At 40.7% G+C, this 13,090-nt stretch overlaps 1 protein-coding gene across 1 annotated transcript in view; it reads left to right on the plus strand.

Moving 5' to 3' along the window:
- The first annotated feature begins 9,658 nt into the window (after positions 1-9,658).
- The window catches only part of LOC309714737 (gamma-aminobutyric acid receptor subunit rho-3-like), a 40,026-nt gene continuing 36,594 nt past the window's right edge, over positions 9,659-13,090 (plus strand). The window contains exon 1 of the mRNA XM_082547402.1: positions 9,659-10,285. Coding sequence (XP_082403528.1) covers positions 10,149-10,285 — 137 coding nt within the window. The 5' untranslated portion in view covers positions 9,659-10,148. The remainder of the gene's footprint in view (positions 10,286-13,090) is intronic.

The following is a 13,090-nucleotide window of genomic DNA, read 5'->3' on the forward strand; positions in this document are numbered from 1 at the left end:
CTGTGGAGTGCAACTAAAAACTTCATTGGAAAACTTGTCTGGAAGAACTGCATCAGTAGGATTCAGTACACACTTTGTAAAAAAATCCCACTTGGATGACAGGATTAAAGTTGGGGAAGTTGAAAGAGGGTGGGTGCTCAAGCGTAGTACAGATTGCCTAATTATCCTGCTCAGAGATGGCTTTTACCCTCCAGGTTCAGTCAGGGCGACTGTTGGGACAGGTCTGAGCCAAACCTGGAATCAGATCACTGGACTGTGCCAGGAGATTGTTTGTTTATTTGGGGGATTTTTCTCAAATTCAAATCCGTGTGTTTGCAAAATTGTGCGACAGTTACTGCCACTGCAACATTCAAATAACTGGAGGGATTAATCGTTGCTTTATCACTTGAGTGTTTCTTTCATCACCCTCTCCACCTCGGGCAGTATTATGATGGAATCTGCTGGCTCATGCTGCCGCTCTTTTGGCTCCTTCTTCCTTTTCTTGTAAATTTCCACTTCGGGAGCAGCAGCAGCGTACTGATTCAGACTGCTGACTCGCACCTGTGCAATGTAGCAGGCAGCTGACCTGCATGAATGCTCAGTGATATCAAAGCCGGCTCCTGTCACACAGTGAAATGACATTTTGTGCCCTTGCTGAAATGTTTGCAGTGAAACAAATATGTTCTCTCTATGTTATCTTTAAAGGGTGAAAATGGACTTCATACATGCATTTACTGAATGAAATAAACACTCAGCCTAATATAATTACGCACGTTAACTGATAGGTGAGCAGATTAAAACATTAAATGGGATTACAAATATTAGCAGTACAGTTAGCCCGACTTCCCCTCCACCTTGAACTTGCTTCTAAAATCTGATGAGTCAAGCCTTAAAAGTCCATTTCACACTATTCATATTCTTAGTTTTTAGATAGAAGAGCTCATCTAATGTGTTGTCTGTATTTTTCTTTTAAATAACAAATCATCATATCTCAGTTAAGGCCAATAGCTTTTGGCTTCAGTTACATGTGGCTCTCTAAAGCCTCGCTGCCTGCTTACCCAGTCAGTGTGGCAGTTCAGCGAGGGAGGCAGGAAACTGCCTGTTCCACGTTTCCACGTGGATTTACACAATCCAGAACTGAAAACTAGAAACTAAAACTGTCAGATCAATGAAACGTATAAGTCAAGTAAACTACAAGTACAGACAAAGTTGTGACGTTTGGTGAGGGGTGTGCCACAGGTCCCAACCTCTCCCTCTGAAATGTTTGTGGTGATATTATTCTGCAGAAGTATTTTTTTTTCTTTTGGATGCTTAAAAAGATAAGGACTGCAAATATTACTTTAAGCACTTTTCAAAGCAGTTATTCAAATTTGTGAAGCCTTACATAGTGGAACCTTCCTCTTATGTCCCCTGTATGAAGTCACAGGAGGGCTGTCGACTCAATGTTTTCTCCATCAACTTTCTACAATTAATTTCTGATCAGATAGTCTGATTTTCAGCTGGGTGTAAAAACAGAATAGAAAAGCTCTATATGAGAACCAGTTTCATGGCCATCGCACTTTGAGCTCTGAGGCAATACACAATATTTTTAAATCACGGGAAAAGCATCCACATCCTCAGCACTTTGATATAGACAGCTCGGACGATGTTTACGAGGTCCTTCAGCTAGTAACAGCCAATCCCAGCAGACCACTGATACCAGCCAGCTAACAAACCAAATTTTGCTCACTGTCAGTTAGACTTCCTGCCTTCCTCCAAAGAGGAAGACAAATCAACTTGACCTTTTTGTAAAGTTCAGTTTGGGGAAGAGAAAATACTTCTCTTAGAAACGCAGCTGAGATTTTAACAGCTAGCTGCGTTTCTAAGAGAAGTATTTCTTTCCAAGTTAGTTTCTTCAGACCAGATTAAAACCTTGCAGATGTCAGCAGCGAAGTCACAGATCAAAAGTGATCTCAGAAGTTAGCAACGTTGCTGTGAGCTGTTCAAACTGTTTCCCCTGTAGGTTCAGCTGCTCTTTCACTTGCTGTGGCCGGATTTTTTCCGTTCTCTGATGTCACAATTTAACTGAGAGGAAAAAACTTGAATCTGCTGCCTGACTAATCCAAGAGTTTCCTTTTCCAAGAAGAAAAATTTTGCAACATGCAGTTTTAAGATGCATTCATTCATTCATTCATTCATTCATTCATTCATTCTGTTTCTTCTTAACAAACTGGATCTGTGTATCAGGTGCTGCAAAGAAACCCTTCAGTCCTTTAATCCGTGTGAGTGGATCAGATTAAATGAAACAGACAAAGAGGCGTTTGTGTCTTACCTGGGGTTTTGTCCTGTGTGGTGAAGCTGATCCAGAGGAGGAAACAAGCCCAGGTGTATATCGCTGACATGATTTCCTTTCAGCTATGCGCATTTAAAACGCAAGCAGACACACACACATACAGTGTGATGGCACAGAGAAAAGTATTCAGGCCTTCAGTCCAAAATCCTTCCACTGAGTGATTCCAGCCAAATTTTGCCACTCTTCTTTTTTTCCTTTCAGCAGTTTTTTCCTTGAATCTCTCTGGGTGGTTTGGTGTAACACAAATACTGGGGAAAAGCAGGAGAAAAGGCATAATTAGAGAAGCATTCATGATAACATGGAAACAAAAAGATACAGAGTGGAAAACGTGACAGAACATGTTTTTAGGGAAGAAATTCATCAGGTTTGATGTTTTCATAAGAAAAGATAAGGACAATTTATTTATTCACAAATTAATTCCACACAGTAGCTCATCTACAAGAAATGGGACATAAACAAGCAGTGAAATGTGCTGTTTCAAAAAAGTTCAGAGCTTTTTCCACATTAATAATCCCCCTTTAAACTAAACGGGCTGTGACTATACCTTAAGTTAAACTCAGCCTTGTGAAAGCTGGTTTAGACGAGTAAGATGGGCAAAGCAATAACCAGTTGTGTTTTGGTGGGGATCTAATGGGGCATTGGCAGGTTTGTACCAGTGCCAGTGTGGTTTCTATTACTCTTTGAACTCTAAATTTGTTTTGTTTGGGCATTCTCATATTACAAAAAAGAAGCCTACCAGACAAATAAAGAGAGGAGTCCATAACCTACCATAAAACCCACTACCCATTTACTTCACTGTGAACCAGATGAGGTGATTCATTGCATTTGTAGACACAGAGTCACTGCAGAAGCAGTGAAGTGGCTCAGTAATGAGAGAGTTAATTTCTAAACAGTTGGAGCTCATCAAAGAGTGCAGATTGCAACTCCCTCCAAAACGACGCCATGCACATTGTGAGCACATGTATCCAGCGAGGCATCTGGATCCAGGCTTGCTTCTTTAGATCAACAGGCCATCTCTCCCAGTTTTTCTTTTTGCAGTTTGATATGTATTTGATATTTATTTGACATAAGAAGCTAAGTTCAATTTTTCCTTATCTTTTAATGGTAAAGAAAACTGCAAATGGTTTCACAAGCTGAGCAGAGCTGAGACATTTGGTCGGCATTTGTGTGGAAATCTGGCCACAACTGTTTTTAGTAATCATACAAACAAACCGACGAACTAAATCAATCAAGACGTGAAGTACCATCTAAAATAAATGTTTTTAACCTTTTACCAATATAAACACAGAAAACATGGACATAGACAAAAGTGCATCATTTCAAATTAAGTGTGCACAGAAGAGACAAATACCAATTTAACAATAGTTCACCTGTCATCATTACCCAGCTACAAAGTGTCTCATATCTTATCTCACATCTAAGATGCTATGGTGTAAGTTTGCGCTGGCTGATTAGTTTTATGAATGAAGATAATGGACATATTATTATAGTCTTGTTTCAAAGCTGCTCTTAAATTACATAAATCGTATTTTTCCCCACACATTCACAGAAAGCTCCAGAGTTTAGCTTCTCTTAGGCTTCAGAGTTGTCACACAGTCCTTAATGTGTGAAAAAAACTTGGCAGATGTGGTTCTAGTGTCTATATATGTGCAATAAATTATAGAAAAATAAAGCAACAAGTACTTACAGGAATTTCAGTAAACAGTAAACCTTATTTTAGCATTTGTCCAAAAAGTCAACTTTGTAAAGAGGTGAAGCCTGTCAGAGAAGTGGTGATGAATCAGTGGGAAAGCAGGGAAACACCAACCCCGGTGACTTACAGTGACTCAGCTCCAGTTCAGATGAAATCCAGCAGAAAGAGGAAGAGATAGAGGGCAAAGCAAGAACCGAGCTGATCTGAGCCTCCAGAGACTGAGCGTTAGCTTGACTGGCTCAACAGGTTATCTAGAGAATAGGCTGTACACAGACACACTCACACACGGAGGCACACTTTTCACCCTTCACACAGCACCGTCAGACACACACCCTCTGAATGGGTGGAGTTTGGTTGTAATTTGGCAAACACACACAAACACACACATCACACATGCACACAGGCTTACACACACAGGCACACAAGACCCTCGCAGCAATTTCTCTGCTTCTGCTGGCACAAAATGTCAGAGGGGTTTGTTTTCAAAGTCCAGAGCTGTTTTAGTGGGTGTGCTGTACCATGTGCTATGTGATGTATGCCAAAACGTCCAACCGTTTGACACCTGCTGAGGCAAACACACACACAGAGAAGCTACAGTGCAGCCCCTGAATGTTTGCTTCTAATTCTGGGCTCCAGTCTCGAAACAGAGCATCGGGGCGAAAGAGTCATATAATGATCTCAGTGTATGAACAGGCGATCCCTGTGATCCAAAGTATGAGTGTTAGGGCTGCTGTAAATGCTCCATTTTCCTAATATGGCCACTTCAGGCAGGCACACACACACACACACACACACACACACACACACACACACACACACACACACACACACACACACACACACTTTCTGTTCTGTTTAGATGAGATGGAGAGAAGCAAGCTGTTTGTAAGCCACGGCCAATCAGAGGACGAGGATGGACTTAAAAAGACGTGAGGTAAGCAGCTTGTTTCTGACACAGGACAAACTGAGGGGCTTCACTCAGACCTGGATTTCAGACACTTCTTTTATACTCTTGACTCTTTATGATGTTGTATGACGTTCTGTTTGTGAGAGGCAGCCAATCAGAACAAGGCTGGCTTTAAGGGAGATGTGTCAAACTGACAGGGTTCAGCAAGGCCCAGTAGAAGATAAACAGAGATTATTTTGAAGCATAGTGCTAAAAAATGTAGGTGGAAAGAAATCCCTTTTAAATGTACTTTTAAGTCATATTGTTTGCAGATACACTTGTGCTCTTGTCTTTTTCCAGAAACACACTTACTCACAGTCACACCTGGAAACTGGACACCGGCACAGCGAGCTCCTCTGCAGTAGAGTAGGGCTCCTGTTTCATGGGATAAAGGCAGGTAAGTGGTAATAAGTGGTGATAAAGTTCTTTTCCTTTATCTCTTGTGCTATTTACGAATAGAAACCTTAATCTGCATTGTGGACAGTTACACAGACGAAATGTCTGAACAAGTGCAGTCAGGCAGCAATTACCCTATAGCATAATCCGGTTGATCTGATATCCTCGTGTTGGTGTTGTTCCCAGATCATCATACTAAATGTTGTTCCAGGATCAACATTGCAAGTGACCAATCAGAATGTTGTGACGTCATACTTTTGCAACTTCGGGAAAAACCGGCGTGAAAAAAAAAACTGTACTAAAGCTGCGAGAAACCGCCTCTGTCTGCCGATCAACGGACCCTGACCCTAACCGTAACCCTTTAATAAACAGTAAGCAGAATTGATATTGTCCTTGCAACATTGGAATTTCATAAATGCACGAATGGCTTGGCGCGCAAAAGAATAACGTCACAACAATGTGATTGGTCACTTGCAATGTTGATCCTGGAACAACATTTAGTATGATGATCTGGGAACAACACCAACACGAGGATATCAGATCATCCATGTCTGTATATGTATACATATGTATATTTAGTGTGTACATGTGTGTGTGTACATGTCTATAAATAGGAATAGTAGTGGTACAATAGCTATATCAAGCTATATAGTTTATGTCTTCCATATTTCCAACTATATCCATAATCACATACTGTGTATGCTACCATTGTATATAGTGTATTATCTTACTTTTTTTCATTGATTGTACTTATTTGTATTTTTGTATTTCCTTCTGATATCTGTACCTGAGCTGAGGTGACGCAAAAATTTCCCTGTTGTGGGATCAATAAAGTCTTATCTTATCTTATCTTATCTTATCTTATCTTATCTTATTGTGAGTATTGGATGTCATTAAAACATGCAGAGTGTGCATGGAAATGTTGATGAATGTGATTTAATGTGATGGATTAGATTAAAAAAGGATTCAGATCAGATTCTGCAAAAGAAGGCGGAGCTGTCCTTACACTCATGTTTGTTGTTAGTTAATGCAATTAAATGTGTCTGGAAATCCACAGAGAGTCTCAAAGTGGGCCCTTCTTCAAATTCAGCACCATCTTTATGTTTTATCGTATGCTGTTCATTCAGTGGTACGTTATTCCAATTAGCTTTCTGATATTGATGTTAGAAGCATAATTTTAAGACTAAAAATGTTGTAAACATTGAAATTGCTCATTATTCTATTAATAGTCACTTAAGAACAACCAGCTTTAAATGTTGGAGGGGGGGAATGATTAATAGACTCGTGTGGTTCTTGGAAGAGGACAGTACTACATGATCATGAGATAATGGTTATTGTATAAATAAAACAAGTAATGACTCCAAAGTCCTTTGCAGCACATCTCCCCACTCCAGGTAACGCCCCCATGCAGGTATTTACTCCATTACCATGCATCAGTGCAACAACACCGTTGGCTGGGTGTTTCCTGTTTTCACTGTCATAGCAGAGATAACTCAGGGTGGGAAAAGTGCCACATGAATGACATCCTTGACATTATGGAATTTTCTCATGCGCCTCTATCAGGAACTCATTAGCTATGGCTGACTGAATCTTTTCAGGCATTTGCGGCTCAGCTGGTAGATCAGAGTGTAATTACAGTGCCAGCGGTTTGTCCCTCAGCTCCTCCACCTGTCCACGAGTCCTTTATTAAGACAAGGAATCCAAAGCTGTTCCCAAGTCTCAGTTTCTTCCTGATTGTGTTTCCACTTTCAAGTTCTACTTTTGCCTTTTCAGGGAACCAATCATATATTAGATGGGCGACAAGAAAAAGACGAGGAAACAAAAAGGTGAACTTAAGGCAGCAGCTTTATTGCTGAGGAAATCTTCCATAAACCAAAACTCATAAAAAAACAAACTAAAACCCTGAGCATGACAACTAGAAACAAAACACTGGGAAACTAGAACTGTGGAAGGAAGTAATGAGGGAATGGGAAACAGGAGGAAAACACAGCTGGGACTAATTACACATAAAGAAACAAGGAGAAGCGAAACTAGATATGCTGACATATGACATGGGACCGTCAGAGGAAAACAGACCAGACACTGAGACATGGAGACACGACTGACTGGGGAGACATGGAGACAAAGGTGACTAGACAAGGAACACAGGGAAGGCAAAGTAACAGAAACCGAAATCCTGGAAACTAAAAATAAACAAAGCAGAAAACCATGAATGACAATAATCTAAGAATATAAATTAACCAATAAACACAAAACCCTGTTAGTTGATCTTCATTCTTACTCCTTGTCCTCCAGTCTTTCTTGAACATATTTAATAATATCTGTTATCCTTTATCACAAGCATTAATTATAGATCGTAGCTCCATGATGTAGTTTTAACACATTTTCCATGTGTGGAGACGTGGAGACACAACGTGGAGACACAAAACCCATCCTCAGGGGGTCACAAACTACCTCAAGACCCAAATGGGAGGATTGCAAAATCTGTATAAAAATGAAACATGTGGATCCATCTGCAGTGGTAATGCCTCGGAGAATGTGGGAGCGGCCGCATACATGCACAGTATGTAAAAACGAACACAGACACTCTGACATCACACACACTGGTTTTAGTATTTTGGGCACCACCACAATGGGTCGGGTTTTTTGGAACCAGAAATGATCAAATTTGGTCAAGATAGTGGTGCAAGCATGGTTAGCACCCATACACTGTACAGGTGCAACACACAGTAATAGATTGTTAACATACAACAATTTCATTCACCAAACACTGGAGCACAGATTTTTTGGAGGCACCATAAAGCACTAACAACACAAACACAGTTTAGGGACAAATGCTAGAATACAATTGCCGGCTAGAGCTGCCTGTGACATGATAATTGTCAAACAAGTGGCCACGCCCCTAACTTGAAGTCTATATAAAGTTTAAAATGGTGCAAATAAAAAGATTTAAAAAGAAAAAGAAAAACTATAAATAATGATAACAATAAATATGTAACTGTTAAATGAAACCATGTTGCAAATAAGACAAGAGATTGTGTAGATTTAGACACTCAAAGCTTTGAAACTTTAAATTGGATTGTAGCGGGGTGTGGCTTGTGGTGCCGTGCAGGGAAGGTGGATGCACCTGCACGGCATCCACAGTCATACTCGCCGACTTAAACATGGTACTGGGTCCTGCAGTAGGGAGGTTTTTCTCAGTGAGTGTAGCTGGCAGAGAGAGAGAGCTGCAGCTAACAGTGTGTGAACAACAAACCATTATTAAAGAGATGCTGCAAAACATGAACGTGCACCTGGGTCTGCTGTCGGTTTGTTACATGGATACATTTAAATATTAAATGTTACCATCCCATAGCCTCACTTTGTTTGACTGTAGATCAAAGTGAAATTATTTTATTCAGTGATCAGGTTTTCTTGCCATGCACAGTTTGGACCGCTTAACTTGTACATATAAAACATATTGCCTCATACTTAAAACATACTGTGAATAAAATAATCTGTGAAAACACTGAGATTTGAGCTCATTTTTAAAACTCTGCTGCTCTGGCCAGGTTATGTGTCCAGGATGTGTAACCATGGTGATTTAGCCAGGCAGGTAAATAGAGCAGCCTTCATGAGACAGAAACTCTAATTTTACTCTAACCCATTTATCTCACTTTGTAGTACAGACGGTTACAGCCTGATACTGAAACAGTTTAGTTCCTCAAAATGGCTCGAGTTAATTAAAAATAATCGGTCTAATTAAATCAAAGGAGAACAAATGTTGTGAGAAGTGAAGCATTAATTTTGTGCTCTTCCTGCTTTAAAAACATGTTGCTGTGGCAGTGAACATTAACATTATTATTAGTGATATTAGAGTTCACACTTTTTGAGTATTTCAGACCTGCTGAAACTGTAAGAGGATATGTGTCATGTTGAGATCACTGAACTTTGACAACTCCCATGCAAAGCAGGAAATTCCCAAAAGTTGCTTAAATTACCCAAAACACATCATTGAAAAATGCAGTTTGTGTGCATTTCTGTGTTGCTGCACCGTTTGTGTGTTCAGGATTATGTCTTCCAGAGGTGTAAGCTGAGGAAGACGGTAGGTAAAGCGGGATTAGACACATTTCCCTCCACTCTAGCTCAGATTAAACCGCGGCTGAGCTTGATGAGCTATTGTTGTTTGTGCCGCTTTCAAACCCGTGCTTCATTTTCCCTCACAAATACTCCACCTATACAAAGTGGAGGTGTGCGCTAACCTCGTGCTTCTTTTGTCATTGTCCCACTGAGAAAATCCTGATTACTGATGAGTGTGCGTGTATGCATGTGTGTGGCTGTTTGTAGGTTAGTGAAAGATTGCTGTGGCTGTAGATAAGAGGATTAGGGTGGAATTAGTGTCATTCCTCTATCGCCGCGAGGAATAGATTCATATCGATTTTAATCAGGGATAGAGAGATCCACAAAACTGCAGAAACAAACAGACTGGGGGAGAGAGAGAGGGAGAGGGAGTGAAAGTGAGAGAGAGGAGAGCAGTAGATGATTTGGAGGGAAGGCAGAAGATTCCTGGAGATCATCGAGCTGGGATGTTCAGCTGGAAACTTGGGAGCTGCAGAGATCTACGCTGCAGAGACACATGAATACTTCAGGAACTTCCTCATGTTTTTGTCCTGGTTGGAAATCTCACTGACGTCCTGGAGGTCTCTGGTTGAGGAAACGTCCAGCTGCTGTGGGATGTTTGACCAGCGTTAGTCAGCAGGACTGGAGGAGAGATGGTCGGGATGTTAGAGCTGTGTCTGCTTTGGCAGGGAAATCTGTGAAGAATGAAGGTGGACGTACTCACCTACCTGGCTCTGGCAGCAGTCAGCTTTGTCGCCATGGTGACTGGTGGCCGCAGTTCAAGCCGCAGGAAACACAAGGATGTCTTCCTCGGGGAGAACAGCAAGTTCAAGTTTGGAGGGTGAGACAGACTCGCTGTTAGATCTGTGTGTTCCTACTGAGGCAGTTTGAGCCAGTAGTGCAGATGAGATGAGAGCTGACTTATTGTTTGTGTCTTATTTTGCTTTTTGGGACTTTAATGTAGATGTGTTGAATGTGCCGTCCTGCTGTTGGTGTTCAATTCAATGCTTCAGATCTATTTATGCTTAAAAATGTCTTTGTCTACTTGATTCGTGTTGCAAAGTAATCCATGAGATGTTTCTTCTGATTATGAAGAAAAACTAGAACAGTAGAACAAATAAAGAGGCAAATAAAATAGTAAAAAGTGTCTCTCACAGCTTCCACTAGTTCCAGGGTGCATAGAGGGGTTAAACTCCTAAACACAGCCCGTTAAACGTAGCCGTTCAGTTTAAGTTCAAGATTTGATGCTATCTGTTTTCTCAGTGATGGAGGGAGGGCCTGAAGCCACATGACCATAAGCCCAACCAATCAGTGCAGATGCTTTTTCTTTTTTTGTGAATGTCTCCAATTTGTATTTTTGAGCCTGAAAATTTTGCCTTTTTTAACATCACAGATCACAGAAACTGTGGTGATGTAAACTGGCTGGCTGAAGAGGTTTCTGTTTCTATTGTTGTGTTGTATACACAGCAGAACTAACAGCTAAAATGTGATATGGGCCCTGCACAGGGTAGAAAAGGTCAGACTGAGGAGAGCTGCCATACGGTTTTATTGGTACCTAAAGGAAACCAGTTGCTGCTGGACTTAAACCATAAAGATCCAGCTTTATGGTTTAAGATCCTTTTTATTAATCACTTATGAAATATGAGAGGCAGGATGATTACCAGTCAGTCACATGGGCAACACACAGTGATTGGCAAACATTCAACCCTATGGTCAATGATAGAAGTGCATGCATATCTCTGCACTGTGGGAGAAAATGCAACCTCCTCACAGAAAGGCTTCAGCAGGCTTTCAGATTTGAACAAGGAGCCGTCTTCCTAAGAGACAACACTAACCATAAACATCTAAAAATGAATTACTTTTAGTCTGCGTGAACAGAACTATTATATTACTGCCTGCTGCGGTGGCCTTTTGTGATGAGGGAGCAGCTGAAAGTAGCTTATGTGGCTTTGTATGAGTTTGTATGACATTGCTGAGTGATCTATTGATGCTTTATGAATTCTTTTCACTGTTACAGCAACACAATTATTTAAAGTTACTAGAGCTGACTGAGGAGCAGGAAGCTGAAGTTTCTGCAGCATCAGTTTAGGGAGAGCAGAGACTTACAGGAAAGTCTGTGGTTGTCAGGAAGCTGTGATTCACTTCTGAAGCACACGTCACAAAGAGGTTCCCATATGGGCTGCTGACTCTCACATCCCAGTTTTACAGAAAAACCACAGAGTCGGCTGCAAAGGAAATTTCACTTCTGTAGATTTCCTTTCATTTGCTTAAAATAAATAATAATGTGTAAAAGTAACGCCAAGGTTCCCTGCCCTTCACAGCGTGGCAGGATTATTTTTAGTTAAAAAGTAAGTCTGCAGCACTTCACAGTTAAGTGGAAAAGCTGCTCTTTTTGCTTAGTCTGCTGTCTGCAGGAGCACCAGCCCACGGAGGAGTGACCACTGCAGGTTTAGCATATTGCAGATTTTGAAAGCTTGCATCTCAAACAGGTTTTGAATGGAAAAAAACCAGTAGCAGCCAGTTTTCCAGAATCAGTGAATGCAGCTTCTGTTCTGAGCAGCTCACGCTGTTTAATAAGCTTCTTCAGATTCCTGTAGGAGAACCAAATATGTAAACTGCCTGAATGGACTTCACTCTGTCTAACCTAACATACATTTAACACTCTGATTTCTTTATCTCAGCCAAATTCAATATAAATATCTACTCAATATGTACAGTAGTTTGCAATCTGAAGTACAATTTGTGCATAAAAATGTTTCCAAAGCATGTCCAAGCACAGACAGTTATAATAATATTAATGACTCTGCATTTATTCCATTTAACACACTTAAAATAAACACATAAAGCAAATAAATGCAAATGCAATAAAAAGAGTCATGCAATAAAGCAGTGACTGAGTTTGACCCTTTGTCGTTTACACCACCTGAGAGCTGATGTATGTGTTGCAACAGTGAGATAACAATATGACCTTGATCCATGTATATAATACCATAACGCAGCCCTCACTGTTTGTACAGCAGGTAATCTCTGTGAAATTAAAGTGCAAAAACAGCCGAGTGAGTACACAGCAGAGCTGAAATTACTGCGATAAAACTAAATCGGCCTGTGATTGATGTTTGAGGTCACACTAAAAAGTTTCTTTTACGTACATATGTGTTGAATATATATTACAATAAATGTAAAGAAGGCGTAAATGAAGGTTTGTAAATGTAGCACAGAACTGCATTGAACACTTTCCAGTAATGCAGCAAATAAGCCAGTTTCCAACAGCGTTTCCTTTAAACGGAGAAGATAAAATCCCTAAATTAGATTTGATTAGTTGTGTGTGTGTGTGTGTGTGTGTGTGTGTGTGTGTGTGTGTGTGTGTGTGTTCAGTGGAGTATTACAGCGGCAGTTGTGGGTGAATCCTGCTGCTGACAGCAGGCAGCCTGCCCTCATCTGTCGCACTGACCTGTGCTTTTGTGTGTTCATCTATCTTTGTGAGGACCAAATGTTTCCAGCAGTAGCTCACAGCTTCTGCTTAAACTATTTTGCTCATTTCAGGCAAAATATTTCATTCTTGGACTCAACTTGAACAGCTTTGTATGAGTTACAGGGGACGACCCGGGGGTGTTAAGCTTTCACTGGGAGTGACCAGAAGGGACAA

This window comes from Aulonocara stuartgranti (genome assembly GCF_965226115.1).
Source record: "Aulonocara stuartgranti genome assembly, chromosome: 9".
Taxonomy (NCBI): Eukaryota; Metazoa; Chordata; class Actinopteri; order Cichliformes; family Cichlidae; genus Aulonocara; species Aulonocara stuartgranti.